General features: G+C 38.9%; 1 protein-coding gene across 5 annotated transcripts in view; it reads left to right on the forward strand.

Annotated features, from left to right (window-relative positions):
* TGFBR3 (transforming growth factor beta receptor 3) overlaps positions 1–27,881 on the forward strand; it is a 164,018-nt gene that overhangs the window by 126,907 nt on the left and 9,230 nt on the right. For 3 of the 5 annotated variants that reach the window (XM_067538487.1, XM_067538488.1, XM_067538491.1), the window contains exons 7-16: positions 941–1,088; positions 5,970–6,159; positions 8,525–8,850; positions 9,588–9,740; positions 12,673–12,813; positions 12,957–13,139; positions 18,129–18,428; positions 19,837–19,957; positions 25,593–25,634; positions 27,628–27,735. In XM_067538487.1, coding sequence (XP_067394588.1) covers positions 941–1,088; positions 5,970–6,159; positions 8,525–8,850; positions 9,588–9,740; positions 12,673–12,813; positions 12,957–13,139; positions 18,129–18,428; positions 19,837–19,957; positions 25,593–25,634; positions 27,628–27,735 — 1,712 coding nt within the window. The remainder of the gene's footprint in view (positions 1–940; positions 1,089–5,969; positions 6,160–8,524; positions 8,851–9,587; positions 9,741–12,672; positions 12,814–12,956; positions 13,140–18,128; positions 18,429–19,836; positions 19,958–25,592; positions 25,635–27,627; positions 27,736–27,881) is intronic. The other 2 variants (XM_067538489.1, XM_067538490.1) reach the window with 2 other exon arrangements.

A 27,881-nucleotide genomic window follows, 5' to 3' on the forward strand; every position in this document is an offset into this window, starting at 1 on the left:
TACCCACTGAGCTACACAGTAACCAACAAGAATGAAGAGGGACCTGTGCATAACTACAGGAGATAAGACAAATGCCCTGAGATATTAAATCAAAATGCAAAGTTTAGTTAAGGCCTATTAATTGACAACAGGCACACTTTTATGGTCCATAACTCGATAAAATCATGATGGAAATGAAGATTTCTGTTGAATTTATATTCTGTATGAGCAGATGTTATTGCTGAGTACAAATCCATTTGCTCTACTTATTTTATTGCCCTGTTAAAAATCTGGATTGTATTCATCAATTTTCCAGCAATCAGTAGGTTGGATGTCTGTTTTCTTTTCTTTTTAAAATAACTATATATCCAGAAGTATTGGAAACTAAACATAATAGTATAATAATTCTACAACACATGCAAAATCTGAAGTGAAAATAATTCCACAGCTTAACTGCACAGGCGGATATATTACTAAAATATATTATTTGTACTTTTTTGTGTTGCTGAACTTGCCTAGTTTTTTTTTTTTTTTTTTTTTTTTTTTGTACGATGGGGTGATTTTGATCTTTAATAAATCTATACCAATGGAAAACTGAAATAACTGCATATTTGAGTTGTCATGCTGAAAATGAGAAAAAATACTTATATAACGCAAACTGCTAGTGGTTCAATTTAAACTGGCTTAAGTTTAAAAAAAAAAAACAAAAAAAAAACAGTAAATAAGACATAAAATATTGAATAATTATTATTATTCTAAAAAAGCATTTGATTTTGTTATGTAAAATAATTTTAGCGTGTGTGAAGTAACAATCTGTTTTGCACATGTTGTGTAGCCTGGGATAAATTCCAGCATTTTAATCAACTGGCCAGACACTGGAAACCTGATGGATTGGAAGAAGGTTGATAGCTGAAAATTTCTGGCATTCTGGTCTTATTTTGTCTTTATTTTCCACTTGCAGTGCTTTCCAGGTGGATATAATCATTGACATTAGACCATCTCAACCAGACGTCACACTTGTCAGGGACCTCGTACTTATCCTCAAGTGTAAAAAGTCTGTCAATTGGGTTATCAAGTCACATGATGTTCAGGGAAAACTGGAAGTGATTGTAAGTTGACAAGCATTTTATTTTTCAAGGGGCAAAATGCTGTTAATAGCTTATGTTCCGTGAATGAGTTAGAGTATAATAACATACTGCTCCCTCTTATCTAATGTCACTGATTTATTAGCACTTTTCACAAAGCAGCATACAGAAGTCCCAACATATATACAGAAGAACTCTTCTGGCAGCTGGTGACATTTGGGTCAATTAGTGGATGGTGCTGCTGATTAGAACCTAAATCCCTCCCACTTATCTGACACCTATAAGATGTACGCAGCGCAGATTCCTTACACATTGAAAAATATGTTCACTTCACCTTTACCTCAGTGAATGAATTCACAAGTTCATCTCAGAAGTTGGCAAGATGCCTGCAAGTGCAGAATGCATTATCATAACTACAAATAATACACCCACAGCTCCTACAGAAGTGGAAACTGTTTAGTTCCACTTATGGTGGTAGTAACTCAGGCCTCTATGGCTAGGCTGTTCCTTGCCAACATTTCTACCCACAAACAGTGTTTGGCCAGGTTGCCCTCACCTTTGCTCAGACTGCAAATACAAGGTTTAAAAAATTTTCAAACCTGAAGTATTTAAGCATAGCTGGAAATTCTGTTTCAGGCTGACTCCTGATGCAAGCCCCATAGCTCAGCACCATCTCTGTTGAGAACACAATAGTGAGCTTCACAGAGTGAAAAGTAGATTGAGCTTGACCATATAAACAGCATGGCCCATATCTGTCATGTTTGATTAGTTATGTTACATGCTCTCGGTTTAGCTTAATAAGCTGAATAAAAGATACCTTTGTTGGGAGCCAGACCTATGTCTTAGTGGTTAAGTGCTGCACACTAACTGCAGGACACTGTGTGAGCTGTAGTGCATTTATTAGAACATCACTTTGCTTGGCAGCTCTCCTCAATTGGTGATTCAGGAGCAATACTACACACCCTGGAGAGAGCTCAACCTAGATCTCCTGAGCTGGGAGGATAGTAGGCAGGGTGCAGGGTCTTGAGTGTAAGGGAAGTAAAGGCAAAATGGAAGGGATGTTCAGGGTACGGAAGGACAAGAGATCTGGAGTGCAAGATATCTCAAAATCCCCCTCCCATGACAGTGTGTGGAAGGGTAAATCCCAAGCTTAGTTTACTGAGGTTAACACATCTGTAAACACAGGGACCCTCCAAAAAGTGTGTTTAAATTCTCATTCAGGATTGCTGCATAGAATTTGCTATTGAATGTTTTAGGCATAAACCAGAACTATGCCTTTTTTGAAGGTGTATTTTCACATGCTGTATAATTGAGAGTAAATCCACTGTATGCTCATAGGCAGCTAGAACCCTAAATTGCATGTACATGTAGCTACCTGGAAAAAAAATGCCATTTTTGGCTTGTGTATTTGCTGTGATATGAAATCCTAAAGGACAGTAAAATGTCTGAAATGTTTATTAGGTGTTAAGAGCACAAAGTAAGATTATTTATTTTATTAAAATGTTTCCTTTTTATAGTTCAATGAAATATCAATACAAAGATAGTATTTATTTTTTCTTTAGTGGATGACACAGTAAAGTAATGTTTTTCATTTAGCATAACAAAACCAGGAAATTATATTACCATTTGAAATGTTAGAACATAAGGTAATTTTTATTTCCATGCTGAAGTTCTTGGGCAGATATTTCCTCCATTGTGTCATTCAAATTGATGCCTCCCTTTCTGAATATAGATCCTTGGTCTACAATAATTGAGGGGTGAAACTGAATGCCCCCATATCATTCAAAAAGATTATAAATTACAGTGCTTATCCAAGAATTGGGCTGTTTATTCCTCTATTCAGTTGAAGTTCTTTCCAAGCCCAATTTTGGACAATGTGTAAAAACATTACAAAACAATTAGGTAATGTTTCATTATATTCTTTTTTTATTAGCTGAATCAGTTCCACACTTTTGAATTTTCCTAACTTCTTGCCCTCAGCACAGATCACAATTGTCCTGGGGAAGGTATTGGCAAACAGGGAAAGGTGAATACTAAGTTGCCTCCAAACCAGGGAAGGGAGTTATTTTAAGGTCCAGATTCATAGAAACTAGAGATTGAAAGACCAATTAAGTCATCTAGTCCATCCCACAGCTTGCTGTGTGCTCACGAGAGTTTTGATTAAATACTACAACCAAGTAATGTATTTAGGAAAAAGGAATTACAAAACTTTAGTGCACATGGATCCAAATTCAGCCTGAGGTAAGTGGGTACAGTTCTGCTCACCCACCATGGCTGAATTTGGCCCATTTTGTTCAGCTTTACATATTTCAGTTGACATAGTACCTGGGCAGATTAATGCAAATTATTTTCTGTCTCACATCAAGAGAACCATTTGGAATGCCTGGCATTCTAATCACTCCATTGAAACATACCAAGTTTGGCAAAACGATAGGTTGTGTAGTGGGTGAGGAAGAGAAAATACAATGTGTTGCCAAATTCTATTATCTCCCATTCACTTTAGTGCATATAAGTGCATGTGGGAATGGGTGAAATTCTTGTAGGGTAAAAACCAAAAGATTTAGATGCTTGGAGAAATGTTGGGACTGTACTTTGGATAAGAAAAAATAACCAAGTACCGTAAATGATGCCAAGTTCTGAAATGGTCTCTATTCATTTCAGACTGTATTTGGGATGACTGTTTGTGTGTGTATTTGTTTTGGGGTGTCTGCCAAGTAAAAGGAGAAAACATTCTGGAATCTGACAGAGGAACCTGCTGTGGCAAATATGTAAAGAGCTTTCTAGTTCTAATACTTATCATGGCTTATGAATATGGGTCCTTGAGGTGTGAACCAGGATGTTGACAGGACATACAAATGAATTGCTCAATTCTGCCAACCCTTGTTACTACACTTAGTCTCAGTGGGTTTATGCACAGGAGTGAAGATGTGTAGGTTCAGTGTGTAATGGAGATGTGCAAACAAATCCTAAAATGGGCCAGTGCTAGTTCTGACAATAATATTGGGTCAGCTGTGTTGTCCTAACAACAAAATAAAAAAAGTGAGGGCAGAAAGGGAAATCTGGCAAATTTAGGGCTGCATAGTAATTCCAGCCAGTCAGAACTATGTTTATTTGAAACACGTATGAAACTGTATCCAGACTTGTATCTGCTGAAAAGTAAAGGAACCAAGGCACTAAGAGGAGACACTACAATTGGGATGTCCCTGGTTTCCTTTTTGGTTTTTGTCCTCCTTGAAGGATTTTCCCATATTGATAATGCTGCAGAAAATTTTGTGGCTACAGATCACCAAGCCCACTTCTCATTATACTTTGCACTTATAATATGATCTTTAAATTATAGATATCAAATTTTTATGTCGTAAGAGCCTGGTCAGGAATTCCCATTAACTTCTCTGGAAGTTGAGTGTATAATGTAGGATTGGACCTTTAGAGGGTAACAGGTGTTTACTGTTCCATTCTTTCAAGTGTTATCAATAGACCAACCTACTCATATCTCTTTATCCGAAAACTTGGTTGATGACACGTTAAAAGGAAATTTATTTCTTTGAACCTTGATCTGAAGCAGCAGGCGGATATGACGGCGGTCCTGCAGCAAGCTGGCAAAGACAGATCAGCATTGTAAATCTTTTAAAGTCCTACAGTGGGAAAGGATTAAGATTTGGTCACATTGACAGCAAACAAAATGGGAAACAATTGGGGATTTTAGCAAAAATGCAGCGTATATGATAGAGAAAATAATCAGGCATGGAAATGAAAGTGGTTTTTTTGCAGCATGAAAATGGTATGATCTGCATACAGAAAATACAATGCAGCCACATTTCAGCAGTTGTTGAAAGGTGGTGCATTTTCACCTTTATTGGAAATTATTATTACATTCAGCTTGGTTTGTAGTTGTTAATGTGATTGTTACAGAATTTAACTTGGTGCAAATATATGTTTAAACTCAAGATGCCAAATATTTAAAACTACTTTAAAATGTAATACCACCAAATATTTTATAATTGATTCTGTGACAGCTAGAGATGCTTATTTTATCACTTGGACTTGCAGATTTAGATAAGAGGTTTTTAAATTTACCATAATTATATACAGTAAAATAAAAGATGACTGACTGACATCTGTAATCAGCTGGAAATTGTTGGGTAATGTCACTGTAAGAATTTATTTGTGTAAACACTTTCATATTATAGCTCATGAAGTTAAGCACAAGTTTTATTTATGAGAATATATGTGGTATTTATATATTTTAAGCATACATTATAGCTAGCCATAGCCTTAGTTCTGAAAGGTGCTGAGTACTCTAGGTTTCCACTGACTTCAAAATTTACAGTCACATTTGAGGATGCTCAACATTTTGTAGGAGGCATTTGGTACTTCAGAGGATCAGTCTCTAAGAGCCTTTTCTAGTGAGACACTGAGGCCCAACTGATTTCAATAGGAGTGCCTAAATACCTCAGGATCAGGATCTGAATGCCTTCAATTCCCCTTGGCTTCAAAGGTGGAGTAGAGAATGTACAGCTGCACCTTACAGGATTGGGTCCTGAGCTGTGCCCTCTTCATTGCTGCTATACTGTGCAGGAGACAGGACTAGTGGTACATTGAAAACTTTTTTCCATACATAATTAAAGTGACACCCACCCCCATAGTGACTAGTGAGGCAAGATGGATATTTGAAAAATCAGATCTCTTATTGTGGTTCACCTCAACTCACGGTCTAAAAATTATATGATTATATTAAGAGCCACATGTTTGTCTCAGTAAACTTTTAGTAGGAAAGGGTAAAATGCATTGACCAACCAAATGCAATAGATGATGTTCTTTTGTATTTTTAAATTCTTTTTTCTATGATTGGAAAAAGTTTCAAGTTCCCATTCGTGAACCAATCTATTTCTGTTTTGTGTGCAGGCACCGAACAGTATTGGCTTTGGAAAAGAAACGGAACGATCTATGACTATGACTAAATTAGTAATACTGGATATTCCCTCGTCTCATGAGAATTTGATTAAGTGGGCTTATGACCATGGCTATAACCCAGTTACTTCCTACACAATAGCTCCTGTGGCTAATAGGTTCCATCTACGAATTGAAGACAGTGGTAAGCATGAGGGTGGATTTTTATCATATTCAAAAACATACCATATTCTTAGGTAAGTGATGTTTTGACAGAACCTCGTGTGTTTGAAATTTCGTTCACTGAGATCTCAATACTTCCAGGTTCAAAAGCACCAAAGATGCTCGCATCTTCCAATCATCCAAACCTTATAAGGAAAAAAAAGTTTTGAAATTTCCAGTAGGAAACCCCAGGAGACTATTATTTCCTGAAATATTGGTGGAATTGAGTAGCTGCATTTTACCACAACCTGAAGCGAATATAATTAACTGTATTCAGTGGTCCCTGGAATTAGAGACTGCAAATGCTGGACATCTTGTTAATTAGTCTGGCTTTGTCTTTCAAAAATCTGAACTTAATGTTTCCCTGAGTTATTTAAATCAACATGTAAATGGTTTACAGACAAAATTGTCGCAACAGAAGAGTCTGAGCAAAAACAGTAAATAGAAAGGTTTTTTAAGATTGCATTATTGGGCCAAAGTCACTGATGACCAAAGCGGGTCCAACTCCATTGAAGCCAGTTGATTAATATCCACTTATAGTAGATCTCAATTTGGCCTATTGAGAATATTGTTTTGCATAATGAAAAAGCTTATCTGTATATTAGTGTATCGAGAGTAGTCATATGGTTTCCATATAATTAACTGCTTGAGGCCAGATGTTGAGATTTCAACCCTGAATAACATTGCAGAGAACCAAGGGGCCAAATACTACTCTTATTTGCCCACCAGTGTAAATCAAGAGAACTTGATTGAGCATGGAAGTTATCCTAATTTATATCTGGGCTGCCAGTTGAGTTAATTCTGGATTTATACTGGCAGGCAACAGCAAAATTGTACTCCAGGAGCTGATGTATGTACTCCAGGAGTTGATTTGTGAATATACTGCATTCATTCGTTGTGGTGTTTCCTTCTCATTTGATGACTTTTGTAAATAATAGGCCCATTCCTCAAAGTCCTTTTTCAGTCCTTACTGAGACAGAACTCCAGCAAGAGGTATGCCTGATTAACAATTTACAAGATTGGGCCCATCATACGCTACTGCACCCCGCAAAGAAAAAATTGTTGTAGTTATCTAATAAATATAAAGATGCTGCTTTTACTGTCCTGCAAGGACTATTATTCTGGATAATATTTGTAATGGTGTCTAGTATGTGGCTCATAACCCAGAGTGCCAGACTCAGGTCAGACTGTTAGAAAACAAGGCAGATACCCCAAACTGGTGGTATATTCTGTAAGTAGATTTTACCAAACCAGTAAGAAGCATGCACTCCTGGATTACTATATTAGCCGTATCGTGGAGCCACAGGCATTCCCCGTAGGCTATCCAGGGCATCTTGCCCCTCAGAGAAACTGGACTTTGTGATAAAAGGTTATCAAAACCAAAAATCACCTCATATTAGGTTCTTCCATCCCCAAAGGGTCAGTCATTCACCCCAGGTCAATGAATGCGCCAGATCTGGTACCAAAAACAACGCTAACATCCAATTTCTTTAGTAAGCTAAACTAAAGATTTATTAGCTAAGAAAAAGAAATGAGAGGTGGTTATTGAGAGGTTAAAGAAGGTAAAATATATAACAGGTGAGTCAGAATTTGTAAGTCCAATTGATAGCAGAGATGTATTGTCTGCTACTTCCCATAAGTGTCTCAGGGTTTCACAAAAGGGTTTGGGGACCTCTGTCTTTTATCTGGAAAGTTCTCTGATAGCATCCAAATAGATCAGAGATGCAGAATCATTCCCAGAGTTCCTTCTTGTAGTGTAAAACAGTCTGCAAAGTGCTTCCAGCACACCAGTGGCTCTCCCTCTTGACTAAACGCAAAGTTTGTGGATTTTCCATTGCTGCTTAATGGTCTTGCTTTGAAGTTTAACAACCATTTTCATTTACATTTCTAAAGCGCCAATCTTCAGAGGGTAAACATAATGTAAACACAATGTGATAGCCAGAAACAATCTTTCATTAGTTTTTATGCAGTTTTACACATCAAGTAAATTCAAATCTAAATGCTAACACGCATTATTGTTCTAGGCTTAGTTAAGCACGGGGAAAGCAATTACAGGTAACAGACAAGTGGATACAACAATGTTAGTCTTTCCGTTTGATCTATACTAACAAGTGAATTGGCTTGAGTACACTATGATCTTTTTAGCATTTCTTTGGTATTCAGACACAAGTGAATTGCCCTATTCTTCTAATCTGAGCTGGTCTGCCAGCACAGAGAGCTAGTAACCTGTTAGACCCCATCACAATGTTTTCATGAATTAGCACTGAACATTTAGGTGGGAAATGTTCAAATTATAAAGAACTTGAGAAAAGGATACAATAATTTGATTTGCTTTTTTCTGTTTCTAGAAGAGAGGAATGATGACCACCACCATTTTCTTTTCTCAGAGCTGACTGAACTGCTAGGTACTAACCCTCTGCCTGCTCTGAAGGAGACCGAATTACGTGATGGACTTCGTTTTCCTTTTCCCATTAACAGAGGAAGGCATGACAGGGTGGGAGAAGGAATCTCCTTGTCTAGAGATACAATAGACACAATAATGAATCGTGACTTTGAGCAATTGTTTCCAAAAGCCGAAGAACCTGAAGAGGTGCTGGGAAGCATTGATGAAGCCCTGTCAGTAAAATGTGATGATAAAATGATGACTGTCACAATAGAGAGAGACTCCCTGCAGGTTAGTATGATCTCTTCATCTCAGGCAGGGTAATCTTTTGTTAAAATATTCCACAGATACTTGGATTATAAAATGAACACTCTGCGACACTTCCTAGAAGGCCAGATCCTGACCAGCCATTACCCCAGCCACATGTCAGAAAACCCACAGCTTGAAGGGGAAACATGGCAAAAATTCTTTTCCCCAGTTCTAGGTTCTGGCCTGTCCCAGAATTTGTAGACAGGTGGTTCCATGGACTCTCCACAAGCAGAAATGTAACAAGGCAGTTGCGGGAAGCCAGAGACTAGAGTTTGGATCTGTGATGGACACCCCCTACGATGCATAAAAATGGTTTTTACCTCTCCCCTACCATCCACCATCTACACAGAAGTTGCTTGTGCCTTAGGAAGAAATAATCTGTGATGTGGATGGAAGCCTTGTACAGAATAAGGCTTTTTTTTTTTTTTTAAGTTTTAGCCAAACAGTGAAGTTCCTACTGGAATGAAAAAATGTAGCTATTTGCTGTTTTTACTCCATGTTTTTACTGTTTTTTTTATCTCCTCTGTTTCAACAACTAATGTCATTGTGTGACAGTATTTTGATAGTAATGTCTCAGGACATGCAGTTCAATGGCAGTCTTATTAATAGTCATGCAAAAATATACTAAGCTGTACTTAAGAGTTTAACCTGTAATTATATATCTAATGCAATTGTATTTCCACTGAGGTTCCAGCCACTTATGCAGTGTCATTGTTTAGGCCAGTGGTTACACCGGGACAGAACTCTCACTACTCGATCCTGCATGTAAAGCGAAGATGAATGGTACCCATTTCATTTTGGAATCTTCATTGCACAGCTGTGGGACTCAACAGATAGACTATGCCTTGGATAACGTAGTTTATTTTAACTCTGTAAGTATTTTACAAGGAGGAATGTTTTTCTTTGCTGTGTATTGTTATGGCATAATAAGGTTATCAGGACCAGATTGTGACTGGCCCTAGCATGAATATTCAGGAGGTGTTCTCCCTTCTCAATCTTTTCATGCCCGGACTAGGACCAGTCACAATTACAGTCCCTGTACTCAGAAAGGTGTGAGGCTGCTCCCTCAGTGTGCTTGTGGGGGCACATAACATCCCAAAGAGGGTGGGAGGAGATGGATTGTGTTTCCCTCTTCTTCAGTAGGCATTGGAGCAGGCTTGGCACACTGTTGGGATCTAGCTGCCCTATTCCAAAAGATGATGCAGCCTTTCATCGTGCACCATGCTGCTTGGTGAGGGAGCCACAAGTTTTCCCTGAGCTCCCACAGGGCAGTGCAGTTCTGCAGGACTGACACACTACTGACATGATTAGCCCTGAGCTGCTGTAGCAACAAAGATCTATGATCACAACAGAAAATACAAAGTAACAAAACTCCTTTAAGTAACTTTTTTTTTTTTAGTTTTGAAAGAATAATGCTCCTGAAAATGAGGATGTGTTCCAATCTCTGCAGGCTTCTATCTTGCACTTTTGCCATTCAGTCAAGTCCTGGGCTTTTCTTGAGCAGAGACTGCTGGTCATGGTAAATTGTGTGGTGCTGGTTTACAATGGGACAAATGCCCACTAAAACACACATTTTCATCTCTGTCCACTCACATAATGCTCCTCAAATGTGCTTTCTAGTATGTTTATTCCCTAGATACAGGAAGGCAGTATTGTAGGCTGTTACCTACTACTTTTCACATGTGCAGTAGCCTCATTACAAATACATGTTTTAAAGTAAATATTCAGTTCTCCTCTATTTGTGTGTAAGACATGCCTTGGCTTCCTCAAGTTTGAATTCAAGTACAGAATTCAATTCCCCAACTTGGGTGCGCAAACAGCTGCTTGAATGGGCACCGTGGGTACCCAGAAGTGCTGATCTGAACAACCATCTTAAGCACCCCGGTCTGAAAACTGTTTTCAGAATTCTCATACAGCTGCATACTTAGGGAACCTAATCTGGGTACTCGTATGTAAGCGACCATGTAAAGAATCCCATTTTGCTTCTAGGTTTTCTACTTCCAGAACTGGTTCTTTCTTGGAAGAAAGTCGTGTTTTCTCCAGCTGTAGGGGGAGTAGCTGCCCTTAGTGGGAGAGTTTAAGTATCTAAGGGTCTTGTTCATAAGTGATGGTAAACAAGAGCATGAAATGACTAGCAGATTAATGCAGCGGCAGCAATGATGTGGGCACTGTACCAGTCTTCGGTGGTAAAGTAGGAGCTAAGTTTTTGGACGAAGCTCTCGGTTTCCAGGTCAATCTGTGTCCCTATCCTAACCTATGGTCATGAACTTTGGGTAATGACCGAAATGACAAGATTGTGGGTGTAAGCGGCAGAAAGGAGCTTTCTCCACAGGGTGACTGGGCTGACTCGCCAAGATGGGGTTAGGGGCTCAGCTATTCGGGAGAGCCTTGGAGTAGAGCTGCTACTCTTCTGGATCAGGATGAGTCAGCTGAGGTGGTTTAGGCTTCCTTTGGAACTATTCAGGGTACGTCCCATTGGGGGAGGCCCCAAGGCCGACCCAGGACACTCTGGAGAGGGATTATATCTCTTGTGTGGCCTGGGAACCCCCCTGGAGGAGCTGGATCCTGTTGTGGAAGAAAGGGAGGTTTTGTCCTCCCTACTCTCCATGCTGCCGCTGCGACCCTCACCAGGAAAAGCAGCATAAAGGAAAACAACTAGCAAAGCACTTGCACTGTGAACTTGAATATTGGCCAGGCCAACAAGCACGGACACATTTTACTTTTTTGGAGTTTTTGATCACACTGCAGTATCCCTGGCAAACAAAGGAAACCCGAGTATAGCTCCAGCCACTTGATCAGACCTAGCCTGGCTAAAACCATTCTGTACTGGCACAACCTTCTCTCTAAGTCAAGAGCTAGAGTCCCAAACCAAAAACCTGGATGAAAACACCCCAGAACTGTGGAAAATATATGTCTGCCTCTAACCTTTGTGGCTGGACCCAATGGGTCAAACCAAAACTTTTCCAAACACCTGTCAGGAACCTTAGGAAAACTGATCTGGAGCTCCACATTACTGTACAAAGTCCTGCGCTGCATCTTCCAGGGGTTTGGGAGAATTCCTGCTGAAAGCTGATTCAGCATTATGTAGAAAAGGTGAGGTATCCAAACAGTTGAGAAGAAAATATCATTTGTTAGAAGCTGTAGTATATCAAAGAAAACAACAATGATTTGTGAGAGATGCAAAAAAAAGCAGTGGAAGAGCAGATGAGGAAGATAGAAGCTGAGTGGAGAAGGTTAGAGAGAGAAAAGCAGACAGAGAATGGGTGGAGGTATCTCAGATGAAAGAGAAAAAAAAACAGGTAGGGTGGAAAAAGAAGAGGGGTCAGGTATGGGGCTAGAGAAGTGCAAAAAGGGGTAGCAAGTTTTCTGGCTTATGCCTTCAAAAACACCAGAAAGGTCAGACTGTACAGGAGAAAATCCTGCTACCTGCTAGAACTTTTAGCAATTCTCCCTGGAGTTAGACACTGGTAGAAGGTATGTTAATCCATTTCAGAGAACCATTTCTTCTAGCGGTGTTGGATACAGAAATATCAGAAACAGAGTGAGATTGCTAGTATGCTCATTTACATGCCAGTACCCAGGATGCTTTTCCAACATACAGAGCCGTGAAGGTTATTCTGCATGTATTTTATACATGTTTTAAATGCTCAGTGCAGGGCTGGCATGCTTTCCCCAGCTGGTTGGCTTCCACAACTTCTTGATCTTCATGATGTTCTGAAGAAAGGAAGAAATGACATGAAAAGAGAGCCACAATCACCTTTATAGAAAAGCTTTCAGTTGCCATTTCCCACTTCCTTTATGTAGATTGTTATTCAGCTGTCATCACCAGTGGAAAGTAGTGGTTGGGGAATTGATGATGAAGATATTGAATCGGGTGATAATGGATTTCCAGGAGACACTGTTGAAACGGATGCTACCTTGGCAAGCAGGCCTGAAATTGTTGTGGTATGTAATACCTTATACTTAGTTAAAATTAAAGTTTTTAGTTATCGGACTAATTCTGCTCTCATTTCCATCCCATATGACCCTACTGGAGGGTTACATGGGGCAAAAGTTCTGGGATTTATTTTGTATTTTGTTTGTCTTAGTTTAATTGCACACTCCATCAGGCAGAACGTGGCAAACCCTCACTTAATCCTGCAATGTACTGGCCTTCTGAACCTCCTATCAGCAATGTGACCTTCAACATGGAACTTTATAAAACAGACCTCTTCCTCACTCCCTCACAAGGACTCTTCTCCGTTGCTGAGAATGGACAGATTTACGTTGAGGTAATAAACGTGGAAAGGCTTTCAATTTAACTGAAATGTTCAGCCAGGCCATGTAAATTTGCCCAAGTTTGTGCTTGCCTGCCATAAACTGGCATTGTGTGATTACCTCTGACAGGTGTGTACATCTGTGGTTTCAGAAAAGGGAAATTGTAGGTTAATAAGACAGTTCTTCATGATGAAGACCAAAGAATCCTCTCAGAATAGGTAAACCAACCTAAAAGAAGTCTGTCATTCTGGTCAAGTATGCAGTATGGAACAGTACTTGAATCTAGTGTCTTAGCTCTTACAGACCTGAATAATTGCAAGCATCAGAAAAAAGAGTTGTCAGTGAAGAATGAGTTCATTTTATACAGAAATGTGGCTTAACTTCATCTGGAAAATGTAGATATGTACAAAACAGTTATAGCTTTCCCCTTTCCCCACAAGATACATAGTGAAGGAAAGGGTGTTAAGTGTCAGCATAACTCCATCTCACCTTTAAGCCATTTCTAGGCATATTTTGGTATACCAAACAGGTGTCAAGCTTCCTCTCTTTTGCAGATTTTCTTTCAGTGATTGTTATCCTATATGCTATGAAAATCTTTATATTCATCTTTGTGAGTAAGAGACCAACCAAGCAGAATGACAAGAGATTATCAGAGGAACTTTGCCCATGTACTTAGAAAACCTTAGAAAATATATATTTAGAAAATACCACTATATAAAGGTCCTTAAACAGACCTACATATTTCTAGCAGTAATTACCAGTGATATTTAACAAACACATTTGGGAACAATATTCAGACAGGATTTTTAGCACTTTGTTAGTGAACAGTTCATTTTATTTACTTCTGTAAATGTTTAGTTGCCTGTTAGTCTTCTACCTATAAAAATTTTTCTTTCGAATACTTTACAATTCTATAATGAAAAATATGCTTAAGGAAATTGAAACAAGGCTAAAATACATCAAAATGAATTAAGAATTTTTTTAAAATAAAAGATTAGTTTTTCACTTGGACAATTCAGCATTCTGGGATGAATCCCTCTGGCTCTGGATTTGTATGGTACTGGAGTTTTCTTCAAACAGATGCTCTAATTTCTTTATTACCTGTCCTGGGATGAGCTTGATTTTTCTGTTTCTCCTTTCGGCACTGAAAAATTTGTATCTGTTTCAGGCATTTGTTCCTCCACTGATTGGGGGGGGGAAAAAATTGTATTTTTTTTTTTTTTTTGACAAATGTCTGCCTCTTAAATATTACTCAATACAATCTCTAAGAACCCAGCCCTTGTCTCCCTGTGCACATTCTGTTCCTAGTAGAATTATTTTCTTTATTATAATCACTTGTGCATTTTGTCATTATTCTCTGCCTTTACTTTTCTTATCAAGTTGTTAATTCTATCATCATCTCACCTTCTGTCGCTCTAGACCTTATTTATCTCTTTCCTTATGTGGTGACTTTTTGCTCACCTTTGCTCGCCTGCTTTTCTTCTTGTGTTATTGGATGAAATTGAGAATGTTATAATTCATAGAGCTTACAGCCAGAAGGGACCATTAGATCATCTAGTCTGATCTCACGTATTATCACAGGCCACTCAACTTCATGCAGTTACCCTTGTATTGGGCCCAACAACTTGTGTTTTGGCTAAAGTTGGTCTTCAGTTTTGATCTGAAGACATCAAGAGATAGATGGAGAATCCATTACCTCACTTGCTAGTTTGTTCCAATGGTTAATCAACTTCACTGTTTTAAAAAAAACAAAAACTGTGCCTCACATTTAATTTGAATGTCTGTCTGTCTTCAACTTCCAGCCATTTGTTCTGGTTATGAAAGACTCCTCTACTATCTGGTATTTTCTCCCTGTGAAGGTACTTATACACTGTAATCAAGTCACCTCTCATTCTTTTTGATATGCTAAACAGATTGAGCTCTGTCTTTCACATTAAAGGATTTTCTCCAGCCCTCAAATCATTTTTGTGGCTCTTCTTTACACTTTCCAGTTTCTCAGCATCCTTTTTAAAATGTGAACATCAGAATTGGATGCACTCTCTCAGCATCACTCTTACCAGTGCCATCTACAGAGGTAAAATTACCCCTGTACTCCTACGCGCTGTTTCCTTGTTTATACATCCAAGAATCACACCAGCCCTTCTTGCCACAGCAAGGCACTGGGAGCATTTCTTGAGTTGCTTATCTGTGATCCCCAATCCCTTCCAGAGTCACTGCTTTCCAAGATACAGCCCCCCATTCTGTAGGTATGGCCTGCATTCCTTGTTACTAGATGTATAACTTTGCATTTGGCTTTAATAAAATGCATTTTGTTTGAATGGGCCCAGCTTACCAAGGGATCCAGATCACACTGTATGAGTGTCCAGTCATCATCATCATTTACCATTCCATCAGTCTTTTTGTCATCTGCAAATTTTATATTTATTTTCAGATTATTGATAAAGATGTTGAATAGTATCAGACCCAGAATCAATCCCTGCAGATCCCCACTAGAAACATATGAGGATTACCCTACTGACATTTGTCATCCAGTTCTTAATCCATTTAATGTGTACTTTATTGATATTGTATAGTGCTAATTTTTAATCAGACTGTCATGTGGTACCAAGTCAAACATTACTGCAGTCTAAGTCTATTACATCTATGCAGTTATCACATTTGGTCAATAAAGATCTTACCAGAAAATGAAATCACATTTATTTGACAAGCTCTGTTTTCCATAAAACCATGTTGAATGACAATTAAATTCCCATCCTTTAATTCTATATTGATGCAATTCCATATCAGTTTTTCCATTATTTTGCTTGGCATTGACATCAGACTTAATGACCTATAGTTTCCCAGGTCATCCCACTTGCCCTTTTTTGAATATTGGCACAGCATCAGCACTTCTCCAGTCCTCTGGATTTTCCCCAATGTTCCAAGATTTACTAAAAAAAATTATCAGAGAGCCAGAAATCCCCTTAGCCAAATCTTTTAGGTACACGTTATCTGAGCTGCAGATTTAAAAAGGGTTGTCCCTTGTAGATGTTGTTTAACATCCTCCTTAGTTACTAATGGACTGGAAAATAGTTCATCATCCTCATGTGATACAAGTGAATCATCCTGCTTCTTTCCACATACAGATATAATTATACATTTCTGCCTTTCTTCATCATAACAGTATTACCATCTACATCTGGTAATAGGCCTATCCCACTGCTGAAATTTCTTTAGTTTGTCTCATATATTTTAAAAACTTATTATTGTGCTTACCTCTGCCAGCCATGGATTTTCTCCTGATATCTTTAGCTTCCCTTATCTATTTTCTACACTTCATAACTTCTAATTCATGTTGCTTGCTCCTCTTCCCCCTGCCCCCATACCTCCCCATCTGTGTTATAATGTATTCCTTTTTATTTCTAATTACTGCCCTCCATTCACCATTGCCTGGGAAACATGCATGCCAGCAGGCATATGCCACTGGGACAGGTGAGGAGAGGGGTTAAGAATGGGCATGTTCAGTAAATTATATTGGCCATCTAGGAACTCAGGACGGGATGAGAACACCCATTGTTGTGAACAGAACAGTTCTCACATCTAAGAGGTACTGTTACTGATTCATCACCTTGAAGTGTACATTTTAATCTAAAATTCCATGAGATGAAAGGGCCACGTCACACTTCTCTGAGCCACCTCCTATCTGATGTAAAAGGGTGTGCAAATTTTGCATTTATCAACACCAAATTTCATTTGCCGCAGTGTTGCACATTCATCTAGCTTGTTTGGCTCTCCCTGAGGAAGCATCTACCCAGGTTCACCCAGGAACATTACTAAGGAAAATCAACTAACTGTATGAACACCCTCCCTTCCCCCATGGATGCACTCATTCAGAAGCAAAGTGACCTTAGGGCTGGTCTACATATAAATCACATCTGCCTCCCTGCTGCAAGTATTTTTCATTCATACCATTTATTTCCCCTTTCTCCTCTTCCACCATTGTGGTTGTCTGATCCTCATCCTCTATTTCCAGTTCCTAATAACCAATTGTCTATCATTTAGATGCTTCAACCACTTCATCTCCAGTAAGATTAGTGTTTTTGCTCTGCTTACTTAAAGAGGAAAAAAGAACTTGAAATTCCAGACTTTTTCCTAGACTATAGAAAAATTTGGCAGGTTCTCCATTGGATATATACAAAACACATCACTTTAGGTGCATGCAGATGGCACATTTTTGTGAGTAGTCAGACTTCATCATGCTGTGCTAATAATTAGGGGCAACACCCCTATTGTTTATAGAAATAACATGCTTAATGATCTAGAAAATGTAATGTACTTGTATAGTTTTTCCAAATTGCTTTGTGGCATGCGTTATCTGCATTCCAGTTTGTCTGAATAATATTAGTGCACCGAGAGTGGGTGTTTGTTCATAAAATACTGAGCCACTGTCTTTGTAACAATCACACAGAAAATGTTACAACTGCAGAGCTTCTTGCTAGACTGCTCCTCCACAGAACTCATTTGCCCCACTCTCACATTAAACCATGACCTCTCCACTCTGCCTCTGCATTCCGCTCCGTGTATGCCTGTATGTGTATTTAAGTGAAGATAAATGCTGATACAGCAATGGGGAATTTGTAATCAGCTTTCGTAGCCTTCTGCTATGGTTTGTAAACTTATTGGGGAAATGGGATTAGTGTCCTCCACTTCCCCAAAAACTCAGTTCAGATGTAGCATTCATTCTATTGAGTGGGCCTGCTTTTTACTGGATATTCCAGGGGAGTTGGCTGAAGTACAGTACAGTCCCCTCCAAAAATCACATGCTAGGACAGTGGCTAAATTGGATTTGAACAACCAAATCTTGTCATCCATCCTTGAACTATCAATTAAACCGTATTTCCTAGAATTTACATTTGAAATATTTTATTAGAACTGGCATTTGAAAACCACGATCATCTAAAATATGAATGCTGCTACCAAACATGTCCGCCTTCAGTTTTTAATAAATTGTTTTTCATACACAGGTTTCTGTGACTAAAGCTGACAGAGCCCTGGGCTTTGCGATCCAAACATGTTTTGTTTCACCATATTCAAACCCTGATAGGCTGTCTGAATACACAATTATAGAAAACATTTGTCCTAAAGATGAATCTGTTAAATTCTACAATGTCCAGAAGGTGAACTTCCCAGTACCACATGCACAGATGGACAAAAAGAGGTTTAGCTTTGTGTTTAAACCTGAATTCAACACTTCCCTGCTCTTTCTTCATTGTGAGCTGACTTTGTGTACAAATAAAGAAAAAGACACTCAAGGATTGCCTAAGGTCAGTAGTTCATTAACTTCCTTAAGATTTCAGATTATAGATTATCCTGTAAAAATTTTATTTTTATCTAAAACAAGTTCAGATCTGTCAGTTCTTGGTATTAACTTTTCTATTTTAAGATTTATAGACTTAGCTTAGTGTCATTAACATGTTATCAGTGGACCTGATCATTTTTATAGATTCTTTTCACTGAGAGCTATGCTGAATCTTGATCACATGGTCTACATTTTACACTTAAAAAGGTTAATAAGTGGTTACATGTGGTAAACAGATTGCTTTTCATTAAGGGGGAATACTCCAGATTACATAACAATAGCATAAACAAAATTATTAATTTTCCAGAGCCTGCTAAGATAATATTGCAATTGTTTTTGAACAGCCATATGTGAACTATAGAAGGTTGACCCATCTCAGCAGGACTTTGATGGGAAATAAGTAAATGTTAGCATTTGTTTTCTTCATTTCAGGCTGATTACCTTTTTGTATTTACAGTAAACTCGCTCTATTGAATCACTCCAATATATTTACGTAGAATTAACATTTTCTTTTTGATTGCTGTGACTGCCTGCTGCCAAACTATTACTTTAAAAATAGCATATAAATAAAAAGTTCATTCTTCGACAAAAAGATGTATGTTAGGTGTTCTGACTTTAGTTAGACTTATGTGCATAACTTCTAAAATTTGAGTTTTTTTAGTAGTTCTTGAAGAGAAAAGAAAAGACTTCTACATTATTGATCTGTATATGTGCTAGTGAGCTACAGAACTGGCCCCCGGGTTTTCAAAGGTGGACTCTTTTTGCGCTTGTAAATCTGCGTGTCCACAGTTTTTATAAAACCCTGGATTTGCATGTACACGAAAAATCAACTAATTGGAAGCCTAACTATCAATCAGTGAATATCGAAAGCTAGCTGTGACAAGTGAGGTTAGCTTTGGAAACTAGGGTGAGAGCTCTTTGAAGATATTGGCCCTCTATGTAATTAACATCAGTCTGTGGTGCTGTAATAGTTGCATATTAGGACAACAGTTCAATAGTAAAACTTCCATAGAGTTTTAGGGAATTTAGCAATAAGGCAAGATTTACATCTTAAGATGCAGCTGAGAATAGGGTGACCAGATAGCAAGTGTGAAAACTCGAGAGAGGGTGGGTGGTTAGGGGGAGTAATAGGGTCCTATATAAGACAAAGCCCTTAATATCAGGGCATCTGGTCATCCTAGCTGAGAATAAGTTCTCTTTGCCAGTATAGCATACAGACTGGTTTTTTTTTAGGAACGGGTTGATAATTCAGATCTCCTGTTTCTCTTTAGTAAGAACAACACTGATAATGAGGCAGCTGTGCAGCTGCTCTGGCTGATATTGTGTTTTATTTTGAGTGAATCCCTGACCTCACATGTTGTTTTCCTCCACAGTGCATTCCTCCTGACGAAGCCTGCACCTCGCTCAATGTTGATATGATCTTGGCCATGATGCACAATAAGAAAACTTTCACCAAACCCCTTGCTGTAATAACCCATGAAGAAAAGCCAAAAGGTACCATCATACATGTTAAACAACTGTTGCGTTATACAACATATAACCATTTGTATTGCAAAATAAGATCGCTCTAGGCATATAGTTTTATATTTCAAATGGTGCTCATGTTCATTTATAGGTATTTGTGTGGTACAGACCACCATCCTATCTGAATGCCAGCAGTTACTTGCCTTTTTTAATCTAACTTGTTTATGGAAATGTAATTTGGCTAGTGTTGAGAAAGGAAAACTCTTCCTATACGTACAACAATTGGGTTTCATAAGTATTAATGTAGCGGAATTGCTTCCAGCAATTCATTCTTGTTTAGAAAGTGACAGTAGTACTTTACTATCTGCTATATAATTTCTTCTTTGTGGCTGTAAATATTTATTTAAGCATGGTAATTACTTTGAAATTCCAGTGTATTGAAAATATTAACGCTTGGGGGGTTTGTAAAGTAAAGGGGAAGCCACAGGGAAACCAGCTCCACTACAAGATTAGATCATTAAGATAAAGAGATGTTAGGTTTATTCTGTTTAGCTCATTGAGCATCTTCACAAAACGCTCTAAGTACAAAATCAAAAACCTGTAGATTCCTAGGTGCTGAGCTGCTTCTAATATCCTGTCAAATAGGACATTTCTGCCATCTTCCCCACAGAGACAGTTAGAACAAACAACATTATGGTTTCACCTACCAGGAAGTCCAGAAGCAAAGGGGCTGACAAGGTCAGTAGAGAAATGACAGCCCATCCATCTCACTTCAGTTCTTTTGCCTCCTTGTTCCTGTAAACATGAAGCATTTGACTTAGTTCTCTTGCTCTAAGAAAGGAAAAGAAAAGTCTAAACACTTTAAGAGGATGAGGTTCAGGAAGAAAAAGAGAAGAAACTGTTTCTGTACTGGCTGCTCTGAGCAAGGGTTACTGAAAAGGACTAATTTAAAGAAAAGCCAGAGTCAGCAAACACTCACTTAAATCCATCTTTCAGATTTCTGAACTTTGATTAGCTTGTAATCAACTGTCTTGTCCAGGGAGCTCCAGCAGCCTGTCTGATACTGTCTCCCCACTGCAACTTGCTCTTGGGGTGATGGAGACTCTGTTCCCTCTGCACATCCCTATCAGAATCCACAACTCTGAAGGCCAACTTTGCTGTTTTGGGGCTCTGAGCCACTGTCACTGACACCATTGATATTTTGATCCATATTTCTCCTTTTGTTGGGTTACAGTCCATGTGTTTGCTGCCTATGCCCCTCATGCTTTACAGGAACTCTTCTCTGGTGTTTCCACTTCGATTCCATGGTGCAGCTTTTCCTCCACGGCTTATTCAAGCAGCTGGGCCTAGCCTTCTTCCTGGCAACCCCCTGTACCATGATCATTCCCTTCATATGAGGATCCTCCTGCCCAAACTGGCTTCTCTGAGGCTCACTTAAAGCGAACCATGAGAGCTATCCAGTATTCTATGCCCTATCCATAATCCTGCCTTTATTGACACATCAGGTTCCTTAATCCCTGTCTGCTGCAGGAAATGCATCTTCCTTCCAGGGTGGTAGCCAGGAAGATGAAGAGAAGAAACTTCTTCCTCCTGTATTGTACTGTGTTCAGGCTGTACTGATTCCACTTCACAAATGCCCAAACAACTTTCGGAACTATCCCTCAGGGCACCTGAATTGTGCTAGAAACACTCACATTTCAGTTGGAGCATTTGTTTCTTCAGTGCTATTATTTTCTATTATTAAATTACTTCGAGAACCACTCACTCAGCAAAATGATTCATGCAGGTGTAAACAGGCAGTAAAAATACATCCTCTCCTTTAAATCTTGCTGCATAGCCCCATGGCTTGTGCATCTGACATTTCAATGTTTTTTGGGTTTTTTTGGTTTACATTTACACTGTAGGTAATACAGAGGGCTCAGTTCTGCCCTCTAGCATAGGGTACAACTCCAGCCCAAGTCAATGGGAGCTGTATCCATGTTTCTAAAGGCAGACTGGATCCAACGGGGCAGAGCCTCAGCTGGTGTAAACTGTCATCGCTCCATTGAAGTCCATGGAGTTCTGCCAACTCACACCAGCTGCAGCTCTGCCCCTGTGTAAGTACAGAGAGATAGGAAAACAAGAACTATTATGACAGCTTCAGCTTATGGGAATGTATTTTTATTGGGGCCTTTCTGACAACAGCAGGGATCCACATTTTAACATTCAGAAAACATTTGCATCACCCGTTATATTTTGAGCTCTAGCATAGTAATTTAGAGGGTTTCAGTGGCTTCATTTGCAGATCTTCTACTTGCATGCAATGGCTGTTTGAAATTTTGGAATGCTTTCACGTGTGTGTCAAAGGATGGGGATCAGTTCTGCAGTGCATGCTTTTTAGTGTTTAAACAGTATACAGGATGTTCAAGCATTGCTGGGGGACACAAGCAACAACTGTTTTTGTTTAACTGCCAGGCAACTCATGTTTTTACCGAATTCTTCTTAATGCAAAATAAATCCACTAAGAATTAAAGGCGGCAAGTATTTGATCTCTAAATGCAGTACTATTAAAACAATGCTTTGGGCCTTGATTCTGTACTCTCTCCTCATGCAAAAACTCCCGCTAATATCAGTGATTGATGTCTTCTGTCAGGACTGGATAACCTGTATAATTGGCATTTATCCTTTAGCAAACAGGTTTATACCCAGAGCTCTAGTCTCATTTTGGATGTGTGAGGCTTTTTGTGCAACTCCAATGGATAATTTCAGCTGGAGTTGTCTGTATAAAGAACACAAGGTCTTAATGTGTAAAAGTCAAACCAGATTTACTGGAGAGAGTTGCTTGAGATTATTGTTGCTTTGTGAGTGATCTTGTGTAACTGTTTGGTGGAACTCTGCCCAGCATATTGCAGATTTTGGGCAAACTGTACAACTATTAACACCTGAACATCTCTTTTCTAAAGGCTAACTGCTGTAGTCATCTAGCACATGATGAATCTGTAAGATGAGAACAAATTATATTGCACTAACTAAAATAAGAGCATTTACATCTCAGATGTCTGCTATCATTTGCTTTAATTTGGACAGGCCGGCTTTCATAGGTATTGTTACAAACTCTGTTATTGGAGCTATTATGTTACATCTCTTCTGTAAACCAAATGAAGAAGCTTGTAGGCTTGACATTTTGGGAGTCAACACAAATTGTCCAATGCAAAGTTGTATGGAGAGGAAAACAGACGACATGCACATGACTACCACTGACTGTAATGGAAACCATGGCTGTATATCTTTCTAGAGGAAAACACACCCATCCCTCAAGTTACATTGTGCTTTATATGCTTTTTACAAACTCAGTTCTAAATTGTACCAGCTCCCCATGAAACCATTTAAAAAAATCAAACAAACAAAACCGTAAAAATAATCCTGAACTATTCATATTCTGGTATCTCTAAGTCACACCTCTGTTTTTTGACACAATTTAAATGAAAAGTGTAGGGAGACTCTTTTAAAGTCTGAAATTGATAAGCTGTTAAAGTTATACACATATTCCTGTTTGTTCGAATTATGCAAGATGTGGAAAATAGATTTTTTTCAGTGAAAGGAGTAGGCGCACAAGAGGTCAAGTGAGCAACTGACAAGCACTTTTCCTAAATCAAGATACAGAAAACCATGTACGTTAGCTAAAGTTGGTTTGTAATATTTTTAAATTATACACTTTTCCTGGACCTCATGCACTCTCGCCCCTCATGTTGCATGAAACTGCAGCAAGCAATATATATTAAAATATAGTATAGAATGCCAAGCAACTGGATAACTCAGGGGCATTGGCAATGCCATAGATACTATTGTTAACTGGCAACCTTCCTATTCTGTGGAGAGGCCAATGACCAAATTAACATGGAAAATTAATTCCTCTCACCCACTGAAGGCTATTTAGTCCAAGGTTGGGATATGGACAAACTTGTAATGCTGCTACCCGTGTTGTACTATTTCACTCTCTAGGGTTTCAATCCAGTACTTTACACAAACATTATATTCATTTATACTGATGCCTTGACTTGCATTTGATAACTTGTTAGTATATTTACAAACCTTACATTTTGAGAAAGCTAAGGTTGAGGTACTGTATTCCAAAATGTATGAATAAAAACCCAAATAGGAAACATTCTTAAGGTCACCCAAAAACCCTTTACTTTGTCCTGATTTTCCCATCATTGTTTTAACCTGCTAGTTGCCGTCACCCTGGAAGGGCTCAGGATGACTCTGTTCATTTTGGTCTCTACCACAGATTGGCCATTCGCTTATCTATCCAATGTCAGTAGGATCCTAAAAGAGAAAGAGAGACTGTCTAACCTAGGCCAGCACTGGTGTACAGAAGACAAAACACACACAGACACGTGTCCACTAGTCCACTTGGCCTGGATGATACAAAAGAGATAGCCACTTGGTAAACTACACTGCTTTAGTTTGTTCTAGGTGTAAATAAAAATTCTTTGATATTGCAGGTTTCATGTGTGAGAGGAAACTAATAGAATTTTGGCCATGTGGTACCTGTGTTGTTCAGGCTGGTTAATGCGGTTGCTACTGAAGAGGTTTGAAACAGTAATCCTGGCACATACATACTTGCTGGATAAACAAGAAAACTAATCAGTTTCAATATATTTTAGAACTACTAAACCTGCTCATGCTGCCAGATCAGAGCTAATTTTTCTAATTGTTAAATATATAAAAATATATATCATTACAAGACCTTGCCAAACCTTCTCATAGCAGAAGCCTCTGGTACATTCAAATGTGTCAGACTTTAAATTACATCCTTAGGCAGCCTGGTAGTCTAGAAATAGCACCATGGGTGACCAAGCAGGATTTTTGAATTAGACTCCAGATATGGGTTTCTGGCTCGTCAGTTGGCATGGTTGTCCTCAGAAGGGGGGTCTCCTGACATCTATGTTAATAGTTCCTCCATAATGATACCAGGCATGTCATGGAGAAGGGACGCCAAATGAGGAGGAGTAAGGGTGTAATGGTGCATTTCTGAAGACTCAGTTTTGTATTTCTTTCCATTACATGTGGATGATACTTGATTATTATTTCAAAATAGTAGCTTAAATGTCATAGTTATGATCTTTGACTTCCAATACAAGTAAGATAGAATACCAGGTAATTTATGCACATCACAGAACACTGTGGAAATGTCGCATGAATCAAAACATGTGCACATAAGCTGGTCAGAAGGGGGTCCATCATATCTAGAAGCAACATTTCCTAGGAGGGGAAAAGAGGCTGCAGGCTCTTGAAATTATTTCATGTGCTAGTCTCTGGTGGCTGGAGACTGGAAACAACCTTAGCAATCTGCAAAAGGAAAGCCTGGCACAGGAATAACAAGGCGTTTTTGCCGATGAGAATTGACAACAACTGGGTGGGGTGGTTTGCACAGCACCTGCCAGCGCTACATAATATGCTGCATGCACTTTGCTATGGATATGTTCCTCTGAAGACTCATCAAAATACAAATGGATTTTTACAAACTGATCCAGGTTAATAAATGGAGGGGATTCCCTGAAATGCTACTAATACATTACACAATTTTTAAAAGACTTTCCTCCCCATGAGATGCTGACGATTGCTCATCGAGTGTGTAGTATTTCAATGGAGCATCATACAATTAATGTTGTTTTTTAAACAGGTCCACCCCCCTACAAGCCAAAAGGCAACGGGCTGCAGCCACGTAAGTTATGCATGCCTATCTTTGTTAATCTAACAACTTCTAGACAGAAGGTTAAGTCAAAGATAATTACCATAAAGCTTTTTAAACTTGGAATTCTTGTTTCAGAATCTCTGATAGACCAGAATTAAGTCCATCGTTTTAGTGCCCCTGAAGACAGGGTCCCAGATCCTCAAACATCGTTAGGTACATGACTGCTAGGATCTGGGCTATTCCCACTAACAGAGAGGAATTTCAGCAGGGGAGAGCAGGAATTTGTGTAGGTGGCTGCAGTACTTCAACACCCAAGAACCCAAAAATGACCATCTTTGAATTCAACATTAGTTTCCCCTTTCTCACCTAAACTTAAAATCTCGACCATGCTAAAGGGCCCAGCCAGTTCTGAGGAGAGTGGGTGGCACTATAAATACATCACAGATGGGAAGGAAGGAAAAATGATAGCTGAAGAGTGAGAATTAGATAGTGGAGGGTGGGGGGAAGGAGTGCAAGGAAAGAGCTTGTGTCTTTGGGTCTTGGAGCTAGATTCACTCAAGCTGGCACAGGGAATGATAAAATATACCTGCTTCCACCAGCCTGGTTACCTGTGCCCTGGAATGAGTGTGTCCTAGTTGTCAGTGAACCCCATCTTAAGACAAGGAGATGATGCAGTTGTAGAAGAGGCATCTCTGTTTAACAAACACAGTTACAGTTTGGATTTAAAATAACCAAACATGACCAAGTGACTCAGAAATGGATCCATGTCAGAAACAGGAGAAAACCTTCCCAGCCACTACCTGTATGTTCTTTCTGTCCCAAATCTGGCTGCACTTGCTCAGAAAGGGGTACTGAAGAGCTCCCTCAGCAGAACCAGAGGTCTTAAAGGTATAGTACCCATGAAAGTGCACATATTAATAACAGGGAAAGCAAGTAGTGATGCTGCTGCCTGCCTTCTTGAGGCATTTCTGCTGAATGCAGGAAGCTAGATAGAAAGAAGCTCCACTGGAGGAGATCTGCTAAGCATTCCCTGACCAGACTCCTTCACGCCCCTCTCATCCATCAGCACAGACCCTGGAGTGAATTGGGGTTGGTTCAGTTCTTTTCCTTTATTTACTCAATTACTAAAAAGTTATTCATTCATTAGCTTAAACCATTTCATATGTTTACTGAGAGATGTCAGAAATACTACAACTGAAATTAGTCATGTAAGAAAAATTACAAAAAGTCATTGGTTCAGTATGAGAACTACATTAAGGTGTCTGATCAAAGAGAAGAAATCACAAGACAATGGCTGGAAGTTGCTGTAATAGTGTCAGTAATGTTTAGAGGCATACATTCAGGAACCAGCTGCAGTACTGTACAAATTATACAGCATAAAGGTCCCTTCCCTCAGAATCTGACTTTTGTTCTATTTTTGTAATCTGGAATTAATTTCAGTTATTAAGAACACTGCCAGATATGAAAAACAAATGCTCCTATTTATGTTTTTGCTGACTTTTGAGCTGGCACCACTTCTCACTTAACAGTGCTTCCGTTCTCCACCCTAGATATAGGGCTGAAGTTGCAGAGGATATAGAATAAAGTTGGCTTGAATGGTAGGATGTGAATAAAAAGTAATCTTTTACTGAACGGCACAGCCTTTCTAAATATATATAAAATATATATACACACAAGTTAAACTGGTATTTAACTGAAAACCAAGAATAATTAACAAACAGAACATTTTGAATTCATTCTGGTTTTGCTAGATTTGGAATGTATTGAGCTGAGTTTTTGCTTTGTGACACAGAACAGTTTGTTAAACTAAAGAGTCTTCATGCTCACCTCTGTCAGCACATGCATTGCTTGTCCTGCCTAAACACAAATCACAGTAATTTGTTAAGTAGCATAGGGTTGTCTTTTCTTAGTTTGAAAATAGTTAATTAAATATGAAAATGTCAAAGCTCTGTGTGAGAATGGGGGGAGGAATTTTAAAAGTTTCTATTCAGCATTGAAAATGAAAACTGATTTTTATCTACAGCAGTTCTCAATGGTCTGGACACTGTGACAGTGGTGGGCATCGCCTTCGCAGCATTTGTGATTGGAGCACTGCTGACGGGAGCACTGTGGTTTATCTATTCTCACACAGGTTAGTACAGTTGTTTTCACCAGCTTCCATTTGGCGTAGCACATTACAATGGAGGCAGCGAGAGCAAATGCTTACGAGTCAGGAGACGTGGTCTTGTTTGCTGCTCTTTATATTCTCCTTAAGGTTTTCCAGCAACTCCCCACACT

Source organism: Emydura macquarii, unplaced genomic scaffold (assembly GCF_026122565.2).
Source record: "Emydura macquarii macquarii isolate MOO-44397 ecotype Brisbane River unplaced genomic scaffold, CSIRO-AGI_Emac_v2 contig_480, whole genome shotgun sequence".
Taxonomy (NCBI): Eukaryota; Metazoa; Chordata; order Testudines; family Chelidae; genus Emydura; species Emydura macquarii.